The following is a 25,636-nucleotide window of genomic DNA, read 5'->3' on the forward strand; positions in this document are numbered from 1 at the left end:
TCAATGTGAAAAACAAAACATAATAAAGGGTTGTTTTATTAAATATATTTGGCACAAAACTTTTGATCCCTTCTCAAAACTCAATACAGTTAGCAAAAGACATACTAATACATTTATTTTATACAGCTTATGAAAGAAGGATAAGAGAAGGAAGGCACTAGGAAGATCAAGTGCATGGAAAATATTGACTCCGAGTGCCTACTGATATTAAATTAAGGCACAACTACTCTAAAAGTCTACTATAAAAGTCTACATTTGTAGCTGCTTATTGTTTCTGGAATGTAAAAGTTTTATCAGTTGGGGGACTATATTTTACAATTCTCTGAAATGGAACAATGTGCTGATTTACCTTAATATACTAGACTTTCTTTTGAAATAAATATGTAATTACAATTAATCATTTAAAAAGATCATAGGTTACATGATAAGCCAAAAAAGTTATCTGCAAGTATTATTTCATAATGGCCTTAGTAAAGTAGGTCTGATTTGAGGAAAGAAACAGATTAAGTATTTTTTAGTATGTGTACTGTAAACTAATTAAATCATGCTTGACAAAATGAGTACCATGGTTTTTCAATGAAGATTCACAGTTAAGTGTGGTTTCATTCCATATTAATCACTTAAATATCATTATGAAAAAAGCAGCCAAGGAGCATTAGCGCTTTCTGACAGCTGGGAATAAGAAATAGAAAGCTAGCAAAAAAGATCTTGCTTTTTGAACACATTGTAAAGATGACAATGCATCCTATACACCTCCTTTTCAAAGAAATCTAGATAAATGTACATTATACAAAATCAAGGCAAAGACATGTATAAGCAATTCGTGTTCATATTGCAAATAAAGCCTATTTGATTTCATATTGGTGTTCTCAAGTATTCAAAAAGGGGATGTTTTTCTATTAAAAACCAACCAAGAATCAAATGCTTTAAGCTCAGGGATACTGAATAAATGTAAAATTTATATTAAACATGTTTATTGAGATCAATGATAGTAGCTGTATGAGGTTTCGAGCTGGCAAACAGAAAACATCTATAAGGAATTCCTATTGGCTTTAAATTGTGAGCTCAGAAACATCCCTGATATATAACAAATGAATATCCAAAACCTTTGTTACAAAGTTTAGGGAGTTTTGTGGGATGGAGTACAATCTGAGATGTGCGACATATGATATTGTGGAATATTACTTGGGGGGAAAATTTAGTTTTGTACCACTATATTTGTAAAACAAAGAAAGAAATAATCTTCATCAGCATATGTTTACAGTGTAGGTTATAGTGTTTACTGTTCTGTAACATTTAAAGAAGGGGCACTTGGAAATGATTTACATAGTGTACAGATTTATGGTACGGTGAATATTTGATTAATGGGATCAATGGAGCCAGCCTGGATCTTTCCTATAGCCTTATCTCAAAACAGAATTACAAAGTTCAGTTTGCTACTGCATGCAAAACAAGCCACAAGGTGGCCATCAAGAAATAGAGACCGCTTCTTTGTGCCCTATTTTTATCAACACACAAATTCCATGATATAGTAAATGAGGCAACTTAGCATCCATGTTCATGCATTTGTGCTTCGGTTCTCCAGCATTTTGCCAAGAAGGACAGTGTTCCTGGGTCACATCTTGCTGAAACATTCTTTTGCATTTGTCCAAACCTGAATTCCCTGGAATAACAAAACAGACAGAAAAAGAAATATCCGTATTTGAATTAAGCATTCAAGTAGACAAGTGATTAACTTCCAGCAACATATCAATGTATTAATTTCTATTAAAATTACCAATTTTTTCTATGTCATGATGGAACCATTCTTGCACTCAACATGAACAGAATGTTCTCCATCCTCAAGGAATGAAACACAGATGCCAGAAGCCTACTATAAAAAATACAAGGGCTCTCTTGAGGTTTTTATTAATTTAGGCTAAAACATCATATTTTAATATTTCATATTCTGGTTCTTTTTTTGAAAATCCTTCTCTGTCAGACTTACCTTTTTGCACATACTGATCTGCATCACAGCATAGCTGATCAGTGCCTCCTTTAAATCATGGTTCTTTTGCTCCTTGAAGCGTTCAATATCAGCCCAAGCACCTTTCATGAAGTCTCTGAAATAAATTAGAGCAAACAAGGAACACCTTAGCATAAGACCATTCCCAGGTAAATGGGCTGATGACATGAGTTTATTCATATATTCGAACAAGATAGTGATTCTCCAAATGCTTGCTATTTTCTGGTCTATTAATTGCAATTTCTTATATATCCATTTCATGCAATATTACCATCTGCTCAAGATCTCCATTTCCTTGGCCGTTTTATTTCCATTTTAGAATCTCCATTTCATTTCAGTTTTGCAATCAATATAACATATTGACTTGAACATTTGGAGCTATATAAGTACATTTAAAATAAAACAAAATCGTAACACATGCTTTTCTTATTGCTGGAGTTGTTTCATTAGTTTGTAGGAGTATTCTTGGCAAATTATTGCTTGAAATCTTAATCTCTCAAAGAAATGTTTAATACTGAAATCTTAATCTCTCAAAGAAATGTTTAATACTTCTATGGTTTGGAATGAATGCACTTAAACTTTAAAAAAACAAATCCACTAAATTAATAAAAGGTACATATATATACAATAATATTACTGAACTAATATAACTTTAGATTTAATCATAATTATTATATAAGTGGGAAGGGGCAACAGTAAGAAAAGTAAATATGACAGAACAGAATGTTTCATTTAACCAGCAATGTCATAATTTCAAAGAATTCAGCAATAAGTCTCCAGGGACTTATTGTTCAACATACCTCAAGTTTAACAGAACTAAAATTTCACTATAACCAAAGTATAAAATTTGCTAACCATGGAATAGTCCAATAGCCTCAACCCTCATAGTTTGTATTACAGGATGTACAAAACGGTTTGTACAGAGTTGTTTTTTGCCAATAATGGGATATTCATGAGCACCTGGAACATATACAAGGACACCCATAAAATGATCACTTGCGGTATATACGCATTGGCAGAAGCAATGGTTACCGGCTCTCTAAGTTCTTTGCTTTAAGCTGTTCTTCTCCATCATGTATCTGTTCTTCTAGAACCTTTATTTTTGCTTCTCTTTGATCAGGTGTCTCCTGGCCAAAAAGTTTGCTGGTCATTCCTTTCAAGGAGAATGTTCTTACCGTCTGAAAGAAGTATAATAATCAGGCAATTTTAAGAAGTACTTGACTACCTTCTAGAACAGTGGTTCTCAACCTGTGGGTCAGGACCCCATTTGGGGTCGAACGACCATTTCACGGGGGTCGCCAAACAACACAGTCCACCATTTTTTTCCCCTTTTCCTTAGCTGTGCTACTCCCTTTTATTCTATTGGCTCTTGAAAGCCAATAGAATAGACTCTCTTGAATAGAGTCTAATTCTATTGGCTTTCAAAAGCCAGTAGGAATTGTCCAGGCTGTCTCTGCCCTGCTGAGCCCGCCAAAAGTCCCATTCTGCAAACGGTGCTGCACCAGTTGAGTAGTCCTCGACTTACGACCAGTTGGGGGTCGGGCATTAAAAAGGTTGAGAACCACTGTTCTAGAAAAACAAGGCATCCAAATTTTTGCATGGAAAATGTTTATATCGGCCGTTGCTTTAAAATATTTACTAAAGACAAAAGCCTTTATTTTTATCCCACATAAAAATTCTTTCTGCAGTACAATAGTCTCCCTTTTCCTCTTCCAGTGAGTGTACAGCTTCAGGAAGGACACCCAAGGAGCAATGACAAAGGGAGAGGACCTCCATCTAGCCAGCCATATCATCAAATCAACTCTACCAATTAATGGGATGACAATATCACATCTAGATCAGCTTCATACCCAGTCCAAAAGGAAGCAAGGTTTGCCCAGTCCAGATTACTGAATTGAAAATAAAGCATTTAAGTTCCTATTTTGTATTTGTGATTGAAAGCACAACTCAGATTATCTTCCAAACCATAAATAGATCAATCAAGAACATGCTACGCCTTATGTTCCATATCCTTATTCCATATTTGGATTGCTCAGTTCACCATGACATATTCTAGTTGCAGCGAAGAGTACTGAAGTCAAAAACCAGGGAGAGACAAGGAAAAAGGCAGGAGTGGCACAGAATATGCTCAGCAGAATTGTTTATAGCATATTTTAAGCTGAATCACTTTTAGAACAGCATCAGATTCTTCCAAAGCAACAGTAATTATTATTATAAAATGTACTGTTATTATAGAATAAAGAACATCAAACTGTACACACAACTTAATGTTGAACTATGGCATATAAAGAACTTAATTTTGTTGCCAATACTTAATAGTGGAATTAATTTTTTTTAGTTCTGTCCTTTCAACCATCAAAAATGTTGATAAATTTCTAGCCAAATATCTTCCTTCCCTTCTGCCCTATTCAAAAGACATCAGCATGTAAAATCTACCTTGCCTTTATGCACTTGTTTTCCAAACACGGAATCTATTACATCATGGTATATATCATATTATTATACAGCTGAACACATGTATAATAAGTTATTAAGAGCTGTATCACATGAACTATACAGCACATTTTTTATCAGAATTCACTGAGTGTCTTCCATGTTCTTGAACATACAAGACTGTTCTATACTTTCTTAAAATATCTAAAAAGATTCCTGTTGCAAGATTACAAAAATCCTGCATCTTATTCAACATTATATGAAACACTTAGTCAAGAAACAGACTTCTATTGATGAATAGTATTAATCACTGTGAAATGCATTATAGAAGTGTACAACATGCATGTACTTCATATAATTGCTTTGCTGATACTCATAAAACACACATACATACATACACACAGAGAAAGAGAACTTCATGAACCTCTTATGAGCAAGCTATATGTTAATGCCATGTTTGTTAAGAATATGATTCTAATTTTATACTTCAGAAAATAAAGTGGGTAGATGAAGGGATGGATAGACAGAGCCAAACTTACACCTGTTGCCAATTCCTCACACTGCTGTTTCTTCGATAGGAGATCCTGAGCAGCCATTTCAAACTCATACTGCAGCAGTTCATGCTTCCTGCAAACTGTCCTGAAAATAGCCAATAAAAATTATAAATGAAACATTTGACTCATTAATCCAAATCTATGTACATTCAGACACAGTAAGAATGAATTTTCTAGTCCCAGTCTAGCACTTAAAGTGTGATTCACGGATTACCGGGGGTCTCCCAAGACCCTCTCAGGGGTCCACACAATCAAAATTTGCCAAATATTGAAGATATTTGTAAACATTTAAAACAATATCACCTTTCTTATTACTTTGTTAAAAATAGTTTATGAAAAATGTTTTATGATAATATCTAATGGATTTAATACTGTTATTTTATGTGATTCAGTAAAGAAATATTCTATGAAGGTGCATTTTAACTTTTAATGTGATAAATATCAATAAATATAACCCATACAAACAAATGCTCTTTGGGGAACCTCCATAATTTTTAAAAGTGGAAAGGGATCCTGAAAGCAAAAAGTTTAAGAATCACTGCTCTAATCCATGTGAAAGGGAGCCGTCTGCAATAGAGAACTTCTTCAATGGAGTCTTTATTTCATAGAGAACCCTAGAAAACTAAAGTCCTTAATCATATGAATGTCCAGAGAAAGAAAAGTGACCCTCTTTTTAACACAAAGAGCTATTTTATTTTTAAAAATAAGATTTTAAATGTTTCATTCCAAACAAACTTTAATCATCTCCTTTGAGAGCTGCTTTTCTCCCAATGTTAGGTTAAGCAAAAAAAAAAAAAAAATCATGCATTTCCACATTTTATAGAATATTCGGCATGCAAAAATGGTATACAAAAATAAAACATTTCAACACAGAAGTGACCAAAAAAATCAGAAACATTAGGATAAAAAATACCCCTTTACTCAAACTATAAGCCTATTTCAAGCTTATAAAGAAAACATAATTTCCACACCATGTTGCATTTTAGCTTAAACCCAAAACAAATCTTCACAGCCTGTATATTCTGAAGTCATTTCTGGCTAGGCATATTTCAGCAGAAATAAAACCTGGGGCATCATTCATTGATCCAGTTTCAGAAGAAGCTAAATCCCAAAGCAACTGTACACTTATTTTAAGCTGTGAATAAGGCAGGTCCTTTCTCCATGTCTTCCACATGACTATATCAGCCTATCCATACTTGGTCTTCCAATAATCTCCCTTCCATCTCCAAATATTGGATATCCTGTTGGCCTAATTTATCCCATATCTTCTGAACACCTTACGTTCTGCTTTCCTATAGCCACTCTGCCTGGTTCATTCCATGAACAATTCCTGACCCTCTTATATCCTGATAATCTTGATTTCAAGGCCACTTTGCACATAGGTTCAACTTACTTTAGATATTTGGACAAACACTGCAACACAGCTGTCAGAAAGGCTAAATATTTACTAAATCCCAGGTTCTTAAAATTCTATAATAACTTTGCAAAACACATGCAAACCATTACTGTAATTCCAGTCAGTTGTAAATAATTGCCTTTCTCCCCCCTCCCCCCCAAAAAAACATAGCAGGAGCATAATTTGAGCCTGTCATTGTCAAGCCTCGGTATAAAAACTCAAGATAGGTTCTTTTATTTTTTTTTTTGCCTAGTGCACTTATTACAGGAGTCATCATAATTCCCATGCTATGCAAAAATCAAGAAGCAAGACTATCTGATAAATTATTTCAAAGCAAGTGCTTCCGAGTTTCCTGCATGCCCATTCTGATCATTCACTTTTAACTGTTTACAAATGAGTAAATTGCAATGCTTTAAACTTTATCAGAAAAATTACAGCAGATGTATTAATATGCTTACCGAAGAGCTTCTGCATAAAAGAGGTATTCTTTCAGCTGATCTGCATAGTGTTCTTCTTCCTCTAGTATATCATCAATAGAAGCTGCATACCTGGCAGGAAAAAAATAATACCAGAAAAACCAACTCACATTCCCCAAACTTGATCAACATTGCAGCGATATTTATTCAAAAATATTTTCATTAGGCCTAATTAAAACTACTTAGTAAAAGCATATATCTTCTTTAAAGACAGAACCAAAACTGATACAGAAGATACAATGTCTCAGTTTTGAAAACCTTTCCAATAATTACTACAGTAAAATATAAATTTTGTAGTGAGCAAACATTTCTTGCTAAAAAAAAAGTTTTATTGTAATAGAGGAAAATATTTAAGAAAAATAGTTACAGGATTGGCAGTTAAACCATAAACAAAAACAAAACTAAAAGACAATTTGGATTTATGTATGCCACTTAGCCATGATCAAAGAGGGCATACATAGTGATCAAATATTAGAGTGTGTGTATGTGTGTGTGTATGCATATTATGGTGTGGCCAGGAAGAGGATTGCATCTGGCCTATTAGAAATAGTGTCTCAATTTGTTGCTAGTTGTGGTTTGTTGCATCATTTCTTCATTGTCTTCTAGGATCACCCCAGCCCTGACTGTAGCAATATATAATACAAAGCCTATCCCTCATGATCATTATTTTGATGTAACAATAGTAGGATGATTCCAGAAGCCCCATAATTTCCTAATGGAAAATGGTATTTTGCAGAAGAGTCACCATTAATGTTGACAGTGCTGTGGAAGTATCTTCCTCAGTGACCAATCAGGAAAAGCAAGCCCTTGGGCATTAAAAAAACCTCTTGCGATATAGGCCAATAATAAAGAGTCTATAAATGCAGCAAACAGCCAAATGAACCCTATGTTACGCTCACAGTTTTCTGGAAAAAAAAGAGCTCCTTTTAGTGCCATAGTAGTCTATATCTCCCCAAATTAAAATATCAAATAAAATGAATATTTAGGAAACAAATTTGTAGTTACATAGCATCTATGTAATAGAGTAAAGCTACTGCTATCAAGTAAATGAAAAACATCAGGTCTGCATTACATTCTACAACTTTATTCTACAACTTTCTGGCATGGAAACTTAAAGGAAACCTTGGAACAGCACCAGCTTCTTCTATAGTTTCAAAATAATAATATAAAAGAAATCCCTTTAAGTCATCAGGGACTCTTTGGGCTACTTAATGCAACAGATTTTAAAACAGCCCCAACCTAAGAGCCCATGAAATATAGCACAGCCCACACTGCCACTCTCCCCTTCCCCCCACCTTAATGTGCTCATCTGGCTTCCATCAACTCTAATATAGCCAATACTTACACATCCATGTGATGACCAGCACTCTGAAGCCCATCCCCCATCTCTCTCTCTATTGCACTCCATTCACTAAAAGAAAAAGAGTTAAATAAGAAACAATATTGCAGATTCTACTTCCTTATTTTGGCAATACCTATGTAAAATAAAAAAATATATTTCACAATACCCTTTGAGATCACTAAAACAGAAAAAGTTTGCTTTGGGTTTATTTGCAATATATCATCTAATAATTTAATAACTTAAAATTCTAAAATGAAATAGGTACTTCTCCATTTCATTAGACAAGGGCAAGTCAGGGAATTTTTGAATGATCAAAGCTGCTTGCAAGCTAGGATAGTACATAGTAAAGGATGCTGTGAGTAATACATCAGTAACATCTGAAAGGCCACAATTATTGGCCTAGAAAATTACTAGGTGCTCTACCCAGATGGCAAGAGACCACCCAGAAAGAGTATCAAATTACCATCACACTGAAGAATTATGCATACTATCTTGGCATTTAATCCATACACACCTAAAGACATAACTAGAAACAACATATCTGCACAATTATATTGGTGCCATTTGTTCTTTCTAGGTATTAAATAGTTTATGTCCAGGAATAACACTCTGCTACATCACCCACCCACCCCCACTTTCTGGCAGAGAAGAGAGCAAATCACTTCATATGCAAAAATGCAGGATGTAATAAAATAGCTTTACATACAGCTGTCACAGATTCAAGTTAATAAATGTTTTAAAATGAACTAATACAGGTAGCTTTATTCTGACCCAGACAGATTTTGAACAAGACAAACATAGGTGGCTTAACAGACTCTTCTTGCTTCTTTACAAGGTGGCTGGAAGCAAGAAGAGCAGTGAAACTTTTTTTTAAAAAATAAATAAATTAATAATTCATCAATTAAAGCATTTAAAAAATAGATTAGCTATATAACAGGGAAAAGGTGGGAAAATAAAGTGGATAAAGAACAAAATATCAGCAAATAAATAAAGGATTTGCAAAAATAATAAAAATTATTTAATTAAATGTATAGAACTGGGTTAATAACTAAAAAGTAAAAATCTCAAAAGAAGTTTAAACATTAATAATGATGTTACCAATGTTGGTCATTGTTTCAAAAAAAATGCCCATTGTTCTTTTGACAGTTTTTCTCTTTTTTTTGTTTTTTCCCTTTCCTTCCCCTTTACATCAGGGGTGTCAAACTATGCGTCATAGCGAAACCGCGTGCATCCCATTGTCGGCAATAGAAAAAAAGTCACGATGCGTCACGACATGTCACGTAACATTGCGAGTTTGACACCCCTACTTTACATGATTAAAAGCAGGGAATCTCAAATACACAGATGCAGCTGGGCTGGGGCTCTTTGTAAGCAGACAAATACAAAATTCTTAACTTTTTTTTCCCCTTTCCGTGAGTAACTGCATTTCATACTCTCAGTAACAAACTGCCAGCACAGCAAACAGTCTCAAATACTGCTTTTCAGCAATTTCTACTGGCAGAAAAACAAATCCCAATTTAAGTTACATTTTTATTTTAAATGAAAATAGCAGGCATAAAGAGAGGAGGAGGAGGAGAGAGGGAGGGAGACTATTCATGTTCCAATGAAACCAAAGTAGCCTACACAAAACGGTTATCTTTGGTATACAGCCCAGGATATAGAGCTCTCTAACCCAGGAAACCGACTTTGGCCTATGCTTACTAGCCATCTGATCTCTGCCCACGGCCACGCCACAAAAAACCACTAAGAGGCTGAAGCTTTTTCTCTAGGGAAACCAGGCCAGGCAGAAGCCAACTGGCCCAATTCCATCAGTCTGTGAAAGTACAACTTTTCCAACGCTCGATGTTCTCATTTCTGATTCACAATTATGGTCCATTACTGTAGTTAGAAAACACTATGAAGGTGGCAAGGAATAATATTTTGTTACCTGTTCCTAACTACTCCAACACCATTTCATATTTTCTTAATGGCTCGTCTATGACTTTCAAATTTTGGCTTTTTATTGCTTCAATCATTTCAAATGCTCACATAACATTAAAAAGTTGGGTATCAATCTTCAAAATATAAAGGGATGATTTTACAAATAAAATGTGTTCTCATGTCTTACCTGAACACTCTCCCGTAATTCCCGTGGACTTTATATACACCATATAAACGATCTGCTACTCTCTAAAAAAAGTAGAAGCTGTATTTAGGTAAACATATTTCTCCCATGTCAGAAAAATATTTTTAAAAACATTCAAGATTTTTGAAATTATCTCTTTAGAGTTAGCTTACTATTGGAGAAAACAAAAACGACTGTGTTTACAATGATGCTAAATTTTGCTTTTTTCAAAATGAATCTTTATTGTGGAACAAATTGTTATTGGAATCAGACTCCTTATTAGTGCTGAGCAGAAAACACTGAACAGTTTAAACATACTGTTTAAAACTTTTATACTGCTGCCTGCATAATTTTATGCGGGCACAGAGAATAAGCTGCTCAGAAGAATTTGAGAATATTAATTTGTATAAGACATAATTGAATTTATACAAGGATAAATGGATTTGTACAAGAAATAAATAAAATGACAGGGAATGGAAGGAGACTTCCTAGTCTTTTTTCCCCTTTAAGCACTACTCAAGCACACTGAACCCATTTCGCGTTTTGGTTCATCAGAATATACAGTGAGAGGAAAAATTATTTGATCCCCTCATGTTTACCCACTGACCAAGAAATGATCAGTCTATAATTTTAATGGTAGGTTTAACAATGAAAGATAGAATAACAACAAAAATCCAGAAGAACACATTTCAAAAAAGTTATAAATTGATTTTCATTTTAATGAGTGAAACAAGTATTTGATTCCCTATCAATCAGCAAGATTTCTGGCTCTCTGGTGCCTTTTATGAACTGAGATTAGGAACTGAGATTAGGAACACTCTCTTAAAGCAAACATGTCAAACTCACAACATCATGTGACATCGCGCGACGTATCGAAGCTTTTTCCCCATTGCCGGCAATGGAGTGGGCGCGGTTTCGTTGTGATGCATCCAGCCCGTGGGCCAGGAGTTTGACACCCATCTTAAAAGGAGTGCTTCTAATCTCAGCTTGTTACCGGTATAAAAGACATCTGTCCACAGAAGCAATCAATCAGATTCCAAACTCTCCATCATGTCCAAGACCAAAGAACTGTCCAAGGATGTCAGAGTCAAGAGTGTAGACCTACACAAGGCTGGAATGGGCTACAAGACTATCACTAAGCAGCTTGGTGAGAAGGTGACAACATCGGTGCGATGATTCGCAAATGGAAGAAACACATAACTGTCAATCTCCCTCGGTCTGAGACTCCATGCAAGATCTCACCTTGTGGAGTTTTAATGATCATGAGAACTGTGAGTAATCAGCCCAGAACTACACAGAAGGAGCGTGTCAATGATCTCAAGCCAGCTGGGACAATAGTTACGAAGAAAACAATTGGTAACACACTACGCCGTGAAGGACTGAAATCCTGCAGTGCCCGCAAGGTCCCCTTGCTCAACAAAACACATGTATAGGCACGTCTGAAGTTTGCAGTGAACATCTGAATGATTCAGAGAAGAACTGGGTGAAAGTATTGTGGTCAGATGAGACCAAAATCGAGCTCTTTGGCATCAACATCATGTTTTGTGAAGGGGTCAAATACTTATTTCACTCATTAAAATGCAAATCAATTTATAACTTTTTTGAAATGCGTTTTTTCTAGATGTTTTTATTGTTATTCTGTCTCTCACTGTTAAAGTAAACCTACCATTAAAATTATAGACTGATCATTTGTTGTCAGTGGGCAAACATACAAAATCAGCAGGGGATCCAATAATTTCCCCCTCACTGCATACCAGAATATACCATGGACACTAACTTAAGCATCAGAACATTTATAAAATGACTTCTTCAGTTTTTTAAAAATATACTCGTAACCCCATATCTCATAGCCTCGGATTGGGAGAGATTAGATCTAAGATACAATTTCTATCTGCAAGCTGATTTTTCAGAAACCGTTCTGAGGAGTTTTTTTTCTTCTAATATTCTGATGAGTGTTAATTTTGGCAAGAAAAAAAGGCCAGTTATGAAGTCAGGCTTGCTTTCAAGATAAATGGAGTGTTCTATTAATAAAAAATAAAATTTATAAATATTATTAACCTGAAGCCAATGATAGGTGACATACAGAGAAAACAGATTAAAATGTATATTTTAGTGTTTAGACTGATGATACCAAGTGCTACCATTAAACCCAGAAATAGCCTTAAGGCACAGAAGTAATTAATTCCAGTTCCTAAACATGAAACCATCCACATACACTGCTAGTTGAAGAGCTTAAACACAAAGAGCCCAAATACAACTTTTTTCACAGCTCCCCTAGAAAACTATGTCTCATATTGATTACCTCACTACATCTATCATTTCAAGTTATCCATATAATTTCTTGTATGTAGAGCAAGGGCTTATTTGATTCAATCAGTTTCATACAAAGAAACAAATGATTCCATGTTTTGCACATTAAGACGTGCTGACTTACATTATTTTCATCAGAATCCAAAGATGAAAACACTTACAGCTCTGACTCTTAGAAGATGCGATATGACAGACTGCAGCTCATCACTATAGTGCTTAAGTTCTGTAAATCTCCTAGAAATACAACATGGTGGAATACATTATTAACAATGGGAAACACAAACTTCTTCTCTCCGTGCCAAGACAAAAGTTCCGAATAAAAGTCTGACATCTCAGAGACAAACTCCACTCAACCCCTTAGAAGATACAGGAAAATGGGTAGATACAACAAAAAGAATGTAAATCTTGACCCATACATCCTATTCCCCAAAGAACATAATGAACAACAACAAAAAAAAAATCTGTTGAAAATTAGAGTTTAGGAAACACAACAAAACTGGTCATATAAAATAGACAATAAGCACATACTGTATTTTCCGGTGTATACGACAACTTGGCGTATAAGACGACCCCCCAACTTCAGAGACGATTTGCATGCTTAGAAAGTCATCTTATACGCCGGAAAATATGGTACTTAAAAGAGATCTGTACTTGTTTGAGTGGTCCAGTTATCAATGTTCACAGAAAACCTGTGGCTATGAAGAGGGAAAAAAATCATAATTTTCTCTCCAGATATATTCTAGAAACAAGGGATAATGTTTATTACATGCTTTGGGTGGTATTTCAAATCAGGCTTCATTATATTTTAATGAGACAACTACCTCAGGCAATTTCAGCATCAAATGATTCTGAATACATTTTTCCAAAGTTGAGTGCTGTTCGAAAGTGATATAAGAAATGGAGTTTGATCAGAACCAGTGTCCTTTCTAATTAATATAACAGAAAGTTAGTTTGAGCAAGTTAGTTTGTTTTAAGATTGCTTTCAAAATGCATCTGCACTTTAGCAAAATAAGTACAAGCAAATGTAAGAGTTAGAATATAGTCCTGGAAGGCTACAACAGCTTCTTCAAATGAATGGATTCCAGAGAAAGGGAAGAGCTACTATGCTACTCAATCAGAAGGGATATGCTTGAGCAGAAAGTCATGAATCACAACATAGAAATCTTTCTGAGACTGTTTCACAGATAAATCAAAAGTGATATTACCATGGGAGTTTATTATAGACCACTTAGGCGGGAGGAACGTGTGGATCAGTCTTCCTCTATCAGATGATTAAACTTTGAAACAGGTACACAATAGTTACAATGGGAAAGTTCAGCTACTAAAACTCCCTTTTTATGACCCTGTAATTCCTTAATTCAGGGTAGAGTTGGGGCAACAGGATGATTAGTCTTCTGAGTGGCAGGTAAGCGTCTTCACTATTAGGCCACCACACCGCTTATAAAGTTCAGCTACTAGAATATCTATTCATCTAGTTCTGCCAAGCTCATACTTGTTCCACACTGAAGGGACTAATTGTTCACCTCTATTCTTCCTTACTTAGACCCCATATGGAATACTGCACCCTATCCTGGACATCAGAGACTAAAAAAAACCCCCATCATTTGGAGTAGGCTCAGCAGATGGTTGCCAAGATAGAAGGGGATTGGAAGCCAAATCCTGCCAGCAATATTTTGCCAATTTAAGGAATTTGGAGAAAGTTTGGATTTGAACCACTTGAAGACCCAAGTGAAAACAAATGGATGAGTGGCTCCTATGGACACTGCACTGCAGCGGGAGAGTGCAGATCAACAATTCGATTATATGCAACTGGATGATACTGTTCTTACTGTTCTAAAATAATGTTCAAAAAATCTTTTAGTACCCAGCATATCCACTCTTTTGATTCACAGAAAACAGGACAATTTGATTACTCCTTTCAGCAACAAACTTTATAGAAGGATGACAAGGGATATTTTTTTTTTTTTGTAATAATCTTATAATATCTAACTGGCTATGATATCCACTGAATACTAAGTTAAACCAAAAGAGGGAGCTCCTAAAATATATTGCAATCCTTTAAACCAAGGGTCCCCAACCCCTGGTCCATAGATTGGCACCAGTCAACGACATGCCAGCAACCAGTCCGCGCAAACAAGGGAAGCCCCATCAGCAGGATGCAGGCGGCACACAAAACCACGCCCCCTCCAGTCTGGAAAAACCTTTCTCCACAGAACTGGTCCCTGGTGCCCAAAAGTTTGAGGGCCACTGCTTTAAACAGTAATACTATTCTATGATTTCATTCAGAAACAAATTCCACTGAATTTAATCAGGGTTCCATTGTTACATAAGTATAATCATAATTGCTTTTAAGCCCCATCACACTTACTTATCTGGATTTTTCACTCTGAATGTTGCATTAAGAGCTTTTAACCTAGAATCTGCCTGTTGGAGAAACATATGTACAAAAATTAAAAACAAAAAACAAAATTATAACCTAAAGTGATTGTGATAATTCTTTCAGAAGCATAACATTTTACAAAACTAACTTGCAGCACAAAATCCATAAACGCAAGCTAGAAGTAAAAAAAATAAGATTTTAATCCAGATCAAATGAATCAACTTTATATTTCTTCCTTTTACTTCTAATGATCTTAATCTTTAGTTTGTTCAAATATTGTCACCGGATTATATTTCTTTTCATTTCTTCTTTTTCCCAAGTTTTTCAAGATTTTAACAAGCATCTTTTGTAAATCCAGTAGGAAAAAATTATGAGATAAAATTATTTATAACCTTAGATAGGGTGAAAGCACTAAATCTTGTTGTAATAAAGGTTGATAGTCACTTTATTTCTTTTTTCTTTTTTACTTTTTTTCTTGCAATGTCTACTTTCTATTACACTGTCTTTAAATTTAGTATGTATTGTATTTTACTAATATAACCAAAATTCTTAATAAAATTATGTATGATAAAAAAACCTATACCCTGCAGATAGGAAAAAAATGGCACATGATTCATGCACTAAATGAAACATTATGAGGGGCTAAAGCAGACCAATAATTAATTATGTTGCTTGTAAGCAGCACAAACGTTCCAATTGTCATCATACCATACTACAATGTAGCACATTAATTCTCTCATTATAAAACATTTATATAATGTATTTTCACAAAACATTTATATAACATATTTTCACTATATAGCAATTTCAACACCAGCGTTTTAGATGTTCCAAGAAGCAATTATATTAGAAATCTATTTTGGTTTCCTACAAAAAAAGATATTTTAAACTACAAAAGCAGGAAACAGCAGCTGGAATATAAAATCCCAATTCAGAGTAGAACAATAATGTTGGAATATTTCAACATGATGCTAGGCATCTTTCAAAGTATTTGTGGTAGCATTAAGCCATCTCTTAAAAGTGCATGATTAATGTGTTGCTTGGCACTTAGGACAGAGTTGTATATTCCTTTCCCTGCTTCTTGCACAATCATAGCAAATGTCTCCTTTCTAAGTGTAATTTATGGTTATGAAGATGGTAAGGTATGCAGAGTTAGCATTTTTTGTGCAAATGCTCTCTTCTAAGTAGCAATTTAACCCATGTGGATACACACATTTCAGAAGATAATTAGAAGGATATAGAACATTTATTTTCTAAATGAAAGGTAATTATAGAAAAATATTTTGAATTGGAACTGACTGAACTTTAGCACATAATATAAAACTCTGGCACAAAACTTCATTAGTAAGTCAGTTTACATGATTACATCATTTGGGATATATAATTATAGCACATTATAAAGTAATTACCTTCAGTTGAAACCCTGTTTCATTTACCATTTCCTTCCAGCCAGTTTCCTAGAAATAGAAATTATGTTCATTATTACTTCAAGGCTTTATTAATAATGCACTGATTGTTATAGCGCTGTCCTTCATAACACATTGGCCCAAGAACATATAAACAAGAGTTAAACCATTCTCATAGGATCAAAACTAATCTGACAATCCTAACAATAATGATAACCACATCAGCCTACACATTAAAATATGCCTTTTAGAATCCACCTACATTAGTTGCATCATCACATCCCATACCAGCAAATGCCATATTTGTATTCAGTTAATTTAAATGAATAATTGTCAAATTCTACTGCTGTCTGAGAAGGCAGAAAATTATATTTTTTTCCATACAATGCACAAATTTATATATTGATATAGAATGTTTTATATAATTAAATCGCTTCAAGAACAATAGCTGCTGTCTGGGAGAGGGAAGATTGTAAAAGTAGTATTGTGTATATACAATAAATAGTGCAGGGGTTTATTTGCTTACAGGATTACAGTTTTAGAAGAACACACTATTTCTACTCTAAGATACTTTTTCTTTTAACATAGAAATTAACATTGTTAACTTGTTTAATATTCTTTTATGAAACAAAAGTAATTAGGTTACTGAATACACTAGATCTCTCAAAGGATTTGTAAACGCTCCCAGCATTTTACATACCTTTTATTTTTTTTTTTAATCTTTTATCAGAGAGAGAGAGAGAAGGGAGGGAGGGAGGGAGGGAGGGAGGGAAGGAGAAAGAAAGAAAGAAAGAAAGAAAGAAAGAAAGAAAGAAAGAAAGAACTCAGCACTGTGCGAGCCCAGCAGCCAAGGAAAAGGTGAAAATGAGAGAGGGATTCCCTTGGAGACACAATGCTTAAGAAGAAATGTAGCTTCTCCCCTCCCCCATTGCTTGCAAACCTGAGAGTTATACAAAGAAAGGAGGGTGAACATACATACACACACACACACACACACACACACACACACACACACACACACAAAATACACACAACAAATTAAACCACAAAAAGCAGGCAGGAAATTTCCAAAACATGAGGCATCTGGAGCATCATCAAAACAAAAGCAGTGGTCTTAGAAAAGGTACAAATGAGAGAGAAAGATTCCCTTGAAGATGCAGTGCTTAAAGTGAAAGGTAGCTTCTCCCTGCCCCTATTTGCACCTTGAGAAAGCACTCTCACAAACACATACCTTGGGGAGGATCCCCCTCCAATGAGATTTTGGGGAAGCCCCCTTGTCTTGCAAACTTGGAGACTTGCGTGGAAGGGAGCACAAGCCCAGCTGGGGTGCCGGGAGGGGGAGAGGAGGAAAGTGAGGAAGAAGAGGAGAAAGAAAAAGTAGCAGGAAGAAGAGGAAGCAGGAAGAGGAGGATGAGGCAGAAAAAGAGATAGCACAAGAAGCAGGAGGATCAAGAGGAGGAAGGACGCGGAGCTCAGATGTTGCAAGCCAGTTGCAAGAACAGCCGCTGAAGAACCTATGTACTGAGCAAGATGGCTTCTGCCCTGCCACTCTTCCACCCCTTCCCAGACCTCTGAAGACTCACCACCTGCCTCCAGCCCTGCAGCCCGGTTCCTACCTGACCAAGGCCTGGTACCGGTCCGCGGACCAGGGGTTGGGGACCCCTGATCTAGGGTTTAAAAATCTAAAAAAATTAATTTGCAACATGAAAACTTCCATTTGTAGATGTGATGTGTGTAGATTAACATGTGCACACTCTAATTTCTATAGTTACTGAGCATTAGAATGAGAAGAGACACAGCAAATTCTTTCACACTGGTTCTGCTGTTCCATCTATCTGAATAATAACAATTGTCCAACTTTTCAGTTAATTTTTAGCCCTACTTGAGAAAGAAACCTCAGAGCGTTCTACCACAAATGTATATACATATTTGATTAATTAGAATTAAGGTGCATAAGTATATTTTACAAAATCCAATCAACATACTTGGGTCAAAAATGCATTAAACATCTTTTCCTGGCAAAGAATTGGATGTGAAGCCACACGCAAAAGAAAATTTTCCAAGCCAATCCTCCGTCGCTCTACAAAATCTGGATCCATGTTATCTGCCGAGAGCTTATGCCACACAAATTCTGCCTATAAAACAAGGAGGAAGGTTAATAGTATGAAATATTTATAATTCTTTTAAGGCAATCCACATTTTTTCAAAGAACTGTACAATATTTACCTGGACAAGAAAACAACCCTGAATTTAACATGATCCTTTAAAAGGAAGAGAAGACAAAACAGTGAGCAACTGTTTTATCAACTTACGGATCATAGATGTGAGCACTAGCTGGAATAATAATCTGGAGGTGTCTATCACCCATAAGAGAAAGAATATTCATGCATATGAGTATTTTTGCACCCATGTGTGGCTGTATACTTGCCAGAAACCACACTGTCTCCAAAAGAGGAGGAAAATAAGAATTAGTATTATTGGTTCAAATTAATTGCTTGTAATATTAGGTACCTTGTTTATAAAATTATTTCATTCCTCATCTGCATATATCAACTGTTTTCTCCTATCTGCACTCTGACACAAAAAAAGCATGTAAACAATTAGGCATACTTTTCCCTCTGTCTTTCTAGCAGAAACAGAAAAAAGAAACATCAAAAGAACAGAAAAAAGAACATCAAAAGAACAGGATGGAAATTTGCTAACAATAAGAGGCAGCTTCGCTGGAAGGAAAGCAGGAAGAAAGTTGTTGGAGGTGGTGAAGTTACAGCACAGGAAGTGTATGAAAAACCCTGTTCACATTCTACAAATAGACTTATAATCATCACATAAAAAAGCTTCTCTTAAGCTGCAGAATTATTTTGGAAGATGGACCGCCCCTTTCCCATTATTTCATGGAAAAAAAACCATTTCCTGTCAGGTAAATATGGTAGTCTAAATTTTCTCACTCCAAATGACACAGTGTGTTAGCCAATTTATATGATTTGCATAAATTTACAATGAAGCACTAGACTTTTTTTTTAAAGCTACACAAGCTCAGCTGTTACTCATGTCTCCTATTTTTTAAACTTTAAACTTTTCTTACATAAATTGAAGGCTGTATTTGCAGCCTTAAGATAAAGATTGCACAGTGTGATAAAATTATAAGCCAAGAATTGCTCCTGAACCCCAAATAATATTTTGGTATGTCATCATAGAGGCATGAACTTCAGTAAGTCCAAGTATGAATAATGTGTTAAAATAAATGACCATACAGAATGAGCTGAAACTGGAAAAGAGTCTTACCCTTTTTTCTGGTAAAGGTGGTACAATGATATGTGGATAGTTCACTAGCAAGTAATTTCTCAACAATTCAAATTCACTGTATCGCCTCCAAAGAGAGTCTGGAGGGGAACATTGTCCTTCATCCATTGACTCCACAGACCTAAACAACATCACGATAAGATCAAGTGAAAATCAGTAGAATATCTAGTTTAGTTCAAGATACAAAAAAGATGGAGATGGAGAAATTCACCTGAATGTCAGAAAAACTAACGAAGCAGACACTAACCATGTATTTTAACTTTTGTCTATTGTATGTTTGATATGTGCTTTATTAGTTAGCTTTAAATTACTAATTTAATTTAATTCAAGAATGCTAATTAGTTAGCAAAATAATATAAGCTAATAAAATACTTTAAAATGCTTCTATCAGTGTGTGAGGAAAAAAATGATAGAGTATTCTTTTATCAGCAAAACAATTGTAAACTGTAACAGAAAAATATTGTAAGTTTAAGTATCCAAAAACATTGTTTTATTTGATATTCCTAAGGTGATGTGTAGCAGCATACAAACACCATACAACCACAGTGAGATGTCTTCCACCCCATCCCATAACATGCATGGGAGATGGCTAATTTTCCCACAAAAATATCTTCGGTAAATAAGAAATTTGTAGGTTGTAATGGATTAGGTGGCAAATCTTAGTATCATTATCTATTGTACAAGTGATCCTAGAAAACATACAGCTATTCCCAGTCAGTTCAAATCTTCTAATGTTCTTTTCCCAGCCGACATTTTTTCTCACATATGATCACAAACACCTAACAGAAGTAGACCTCTCTAGCCATTGCCCCCACACGCTAGTATTTAATTCCTACTGCTGCAGAATTAGCCTATAATGTCATCAACAGCTTGATTTTATTTTCTTTATTCATTAAGAGCCGAGGTGGCGCAGCAGTTAGGGTGCGGTACTGCAAGCCACTTTAGCTGACTGTGTTCAGCAGGTCAGCGGTTCAAATCTCACCGGCTCAAGGTTGACTCAGCCTTCCATCCTTCCGAGGTAGGTAAAATGAGGACCCAGATTGTTGGGGGCAATGTAAAATATATATATACATTGCTTACTGGTGTACACCGCTTAGAGAGTGCTTGCACTTAAAGCGGTATATAAGTCTCATAAATAAATAAATAAGTAAATAAAATAAAGTAAATGCCAGGAAAAATAGTTATTGAAAAGAAAAAAGAAAGTTCACCTGTTAATTAATTCATTAATTAAGCCTAGTGGTTAAGGTTCCCAGGCTAGAGTTCTAGGTATGAAAAAACAGCCAGTCACTCTTTCTTGGCCCAATTCACCTCACAAAGTTGTTGTTGTGGGGGAAATGAGAGGTAGGAGGATTAGATATGTTTACTGCCTTGAGTTATTTATAAAAATAATAATAAAGGTGGTATTAAAAAAAATCTTTAAAAATATATCATCATATGATACTACAGGTAATTGAGTTGCAACCGTAATGGAGCCTGCCTAATACAGACAAAAATCAGGAGTTAAGTCAACCACTTCACTTAATGAGTTCCCATCACTACTCTCCCCAATGTATATGTTAAATGAATGCATGAGTCATTACAGGGAATAAAGGGCGCCTTTGGTGCAGGGGAGACCATATTGCAGGCACAAGTCCACTTGCCTCCAGCCTCCCAAAGCCTCCCCCACGCTGAAATACCCTATGTTGCAGACCCCGTCAATCAAAGAATTTTGATTGGCAGAGTCTAGGACAGGGGTAGGCAATCTTGGGTCTTTTATGACTCGTGGACTTCCAACTCCCAGAATTCCTGAGCCAGCCATGCTGAGGGAAAAAGGAGGTTTCCAAGCTGAGCCATGCTGGCTCAGGAATTCTGGGAGTTGAAGTCCACGAGTCATAAAAAGCCAAGGTTGCCTACCCCTGGTCTAGGAAGACAGCCTTCTCTGCTGCTGCCCCTACTTTAGGGATCACCCTTCCCCCGAGGTGAGACAGACCCCCCCCCCATTCTCCTGGCTTTCTGTAAAAGGGTCAAAGCTTGAGTCTGGAGCCTTGCATGAAGGGGGGCACAATCGTGGGTTTGGCTGGTGCCGTAAGAGCCCTCCTTCCACCTTTATTAATCATTGTTAAATGGCCATCTTGGAATTTTTTATTTCTATGAAATATTATAATTTTGTAATTTTAATTTTTAATCTTAATTTTAATATTCTAATAGTAACTTTATATATTGTTTTATATGTTGATTATACTGTGCATCACCCAGAGCTCCACTCTGAGGGTGAAGGGCAGTCTAGAAACATGAAATATAAATAAAATAAATAAAAATAGTATATTTGTTATGCAACCTTAGTTTGAGCCACAACTGAAGCATTAATCTAATACTGTTGGAAGATAGTGAGCCACCAGTTCACCCATACTATGGACAATCTGCTTGATCTGAAGAATTTACGAGTCATACTATCCCAGCCAATGAACTGCTTTTATTTTTAAGAGATTTCACAACAGTAAGAACCAAGTCAGCTCTTTCCTTATGTACTGTATAAGTTATCTTTCTTTTCTTATGCATAGGTTATCTTAACAAGTATGATTCTTTAATAACATGGCTCCAAAATTGAGAACAAAACAGTATCCAAGCAATTCTACTTGTTCCTGAGCTTACTAAGACAGAATGGAAAAACCACATAAACCATAAAATGGATTGAAAATAATTTTCAAACTAATAGTAAAAAACTAATGTAATGGTTAACTTTATTTTGATTTTAACCTACCTTGTTTCAACTAGGTATGCAGTATAAGTTTCCTGCATGTTCATAGCATTCCGTCCTGTCCTCTTCTCTGCTTCTGCAATGCTGATTTCTATTTTTTTCAATAAACAATCTTCCATGATCTTTTAAGAAAAAAAAATGTCTGTAAGCATTACAGCTGTTGCTCTATATTTATTAAACATTTTGCTGCCGTATCAAATCGCTGGCTCTTAAAAAACAGAATCAGGTGTAGCTGGTTGTAAATGATGACAGTAATATCAATTTACAATGCATACATTATATTTTAATTTTTGCAATAATACCTGTATTATAACAATACTTTTCACACAAGTCAGTGAAAAGTGGCTGTCCTATCTGATTAGTTTATCCATTAAACAAAGAGTGCAGGAAAACATAAGGTGTTGCAGTGCATGTCATGGTAACAGTTGTATCAAATTGTTATTCACCTGGAAGAAGGGCTAGTTTTTCCCATTAATTTGTTTAAAGAGGGAAAGTTATCTTAATCCTCCTACTTAAAGTGGGAGATTCACTTAATCTCAAGCATTTAATCACAACTGGAATATCAGGTTTCATGTACTTCTTTAGTCAAAACAGCACTCCCAACTATTTAAGAGAAACCACAGATTTCCTGGGAAAACTGAACTCCATAGGCAATCACCCTGGCTAAACAGTCTGCCACCAATGCCTCCTCTTGAATTTACAAAGGACAATCTTACATTACTGAGAATATAATAGAGGCATATATGCAGCTCTTTTTAATCTTTTTTGGGGGGGTGGGGGGCATAATCTTAAATACCAAATGAGTATCTTATACTACACACTAATTTCATCTACAGTAATGAAGCATCTTCTCTCCTGATTTACTGGGCCTTCATATTTCTAATCAGCCATTTATACCAAATTATATGGAGTTGCGTGGTAGTAAGTCCTTCCTTGCTTTTTATCCCTTGTAGCGAAGCATTCAGCGTGTATGTTTAAGCAACTAAAATCAAATGTCTGCCCTCTTCCCTAGTTTAGGCAGGTTGTGCATTAACCTGGCTGGCATTAAATCAGCAAGATACTGACTCTGGCATTCAACACAAAATAAAGCATTCAAAATTGGGATTCTAACAATGGGAATCTGAAGGCAGATGAAATTTGAACAGCCTACGAGAATCCTACGTTACCCATGATACAGTCTATATAGAATCCATATGTACACTGAAGACACACTTCCTGCCTAAAATCCTTAAAGAGCAAGATACATCCAGCCAGTTAAATATAGCAACATTTACACCAACTAGTGTAAAAGTTAGCTTATGTTATTAAGAATCAGAAGAGTATCTATTAATAACACTTAACTTATAACTTGAAACTTCAGTGACACAAGTTATGGCAATGGCAAGATTTTATTCTCTGATCTAATACTTAACATTTGCAATCAAAAATGGAATAACATCCCATAAAACCTTGGGAAGAGGGGACATTAAATGCACAACGGGTGTGCTGATAAACATGGTGCCTTTCAGCCACATAATGGCTAAATTGCAAAAACATACTAGGCCAAGTTTAAAAAGCAGATTGCAATTGGTTTAGCAGTATGCTAAACCATAAATCAGTTTACGGACCACAATGTGGTTTGTAAACTCTAATCCAACACATCTGGAGCATATCCAATTCTGAAAGTTTTCAGCCTTCTTCCTGGTCTGTCCCTGTCCCTGAAAAGCAAGCCAGGGCCCTTTCCCTTCCCGGAAAAAAGGAGTTTTGGAGCAAATTACAACAAGGGGAAAGAGAGAGGCGGGGAAAGAGGCAGACTTTTAAACAGGAGCGCCTTTTCCCGCATGCCCAGCACCTGCTTCCCGCTGTACGGCAAGCGGTGGAGACACCAGAGCCCCGCCCTTCTCCTCTTGGGCAATCTCTGCCACCAAGCCAGGTGATGGGTTCCTACTCTCCCTTCACTTTCCTCGTCCACACGAACCCGCCGGCTTAGCACTCAGCCCAACGCGCCGCCCCCCCCCCCCAGCTCCATTCTCACGACTCCTCGCCTTCTTCCTACCATGCTCCGGTTACAAGCGCGCCCGCAACCCAAGCTTCCGCCGCATTTGTTTCGGCTGGGGAGGCGGGACTGGCCCGTCAACCAGCCGCGGCCTAACCAGTGCCCGGGTGTGGCGGAGTTTCCTTTACCGAATAAGCTGGCAGTCCGGGGGGCGCCGCCGCCGCCGCTGCTATTGCAGCTGTGGTCGCCGCTGCCGTCACCGCCTTCTGGTGAGCCTGGCTTGGCAGAGGACCAGGAGGGGATTCGGGCTCGTCGTCTTCCTTGCTGCCGCCGCCACCAACCCCGCCGCTGCTGCTGCTGGTAGTGCTGGTGCTGGTGCTGCTCCCGCCGCCAGGGCTCTCCGCGCGGAGATGCTCCATAGCGAGCTGGGAAGAAGAAGGAGGAGGAGGGCTCGGAAGCTCCTTCCGCGCATGCGCCAGAGCTCTTTAAGGCGGGGCGGGGCCCGGGGGAGGAATTGTGAGGAAGAGACGCGGGAGTGGGAGCCTCTCTCTCCGCCTCTCCCTCTTCCCACCTTAGTTTCTCGAGCGGGGAATCCCTTTTCTCGATAAAAGTCGCCTCGCGCGTTTTGCGTGGTTCGCTTGGAGCTTTCACTCTATCCCGCGACTCCTCCCTGAAGGGATTTAGTTTCAGATAAATGGGCAGACAGAAAAACAAAAGAAGGAGAGAACTGGCGTTGGAGCCGGGCAAGATTGCTCCATAGGCGCGGCTACCCCTCCCGTTTTACCGGGAACCGTCTATCCTCTCGACCGGGAGGAGGCTGGCTTTCTGGAGGAAAGGCAAATGCGGCTTCTGCTTACTCAGCGCAATCAGTCCGGCTATTCCTTACCAAGAAAGTTTCCCCCCGTTTTCACAGAATAGGAAGCGAAGCGCTTGGATTCGCTTTCCGGGCCTCAGTATCCTTACAACATTAAAATAAAAAAACCTCCATCATATAAAATCGTTTTAAAATCCCGAAAACAACAGTGTAATCGGATTAGAGAAGTGATAATAAAAAGGAAGATCCATCTTTTCTTCTTTTTTTTGTTCCTCCAGCAGCAGTATTTCATATATACAAAAATCCATATTTTTTTCTTCAGTCTCTAAACAAGCTGTTAGCTGAACATTTCTTGAATTGCTCCAGTACAAACAACATGCAGTTGAATTATAAACTTAGATAAT

The 25,636-nt window shown here is 36.6% G+C and overlaps 1 protein-coding gene across 1 annotated transcript; it reads right to left on the reverse strand.

Moving 5' to 3' along the window:
- SNX4 (sorting nexin 4) lies at positions 1-24,873 on the reverse strand. Its single transcript, XM_039323814.1, has 14 exons — positions 24,607-24,873; positions 22,447-22,565; positions 19,689-19,827; positions 18,392-18,541; positions 16,410-16,457; positions 14,989-15,044; positions 12,782-12,854; positions 10,314-10,375; positions 8,210-8,275; positions 6,847-6,936; positions 4,978-5,077; positions 3,038-3,183; positions 1,988-2,102; positions 1-1,663 (listed from the first exon to the last, which is right to left on the reverse strand). Exons 1-14 carry the CDS (start codon positions 24,835-24,837, stop codon positions 1,616-1,618), a joined length of 1,443 nt encoding a protein of 480 aa, XP_039179748.1. The 5' UTR covers positions 24,838-24,873; the 3' UTR covers positions 1-1,615.
- Between the last annotated feature and the right edge of the window lie 763 nt (positions 24,874-25,636).

The sequence above is a fragment of the Crotalus tigris genome, unplaced genomic scaffold, assembly GCF_016545835.1.
Source record: "Crotalus tigris isolate CLP2741 ecotype Arizona unplaced genomic scaffold, ASM1654583v1 scf7180000024282.1769268, whole genome shotgun sequence".
In the NCBI taxonomy this organism is placed as follows: domain Eukaryota; kingdom Metazoa; phylum Chordata; class Lepidosauria; order Squamata; family Viperidae; genus Crotalus; species Crotalus tigris.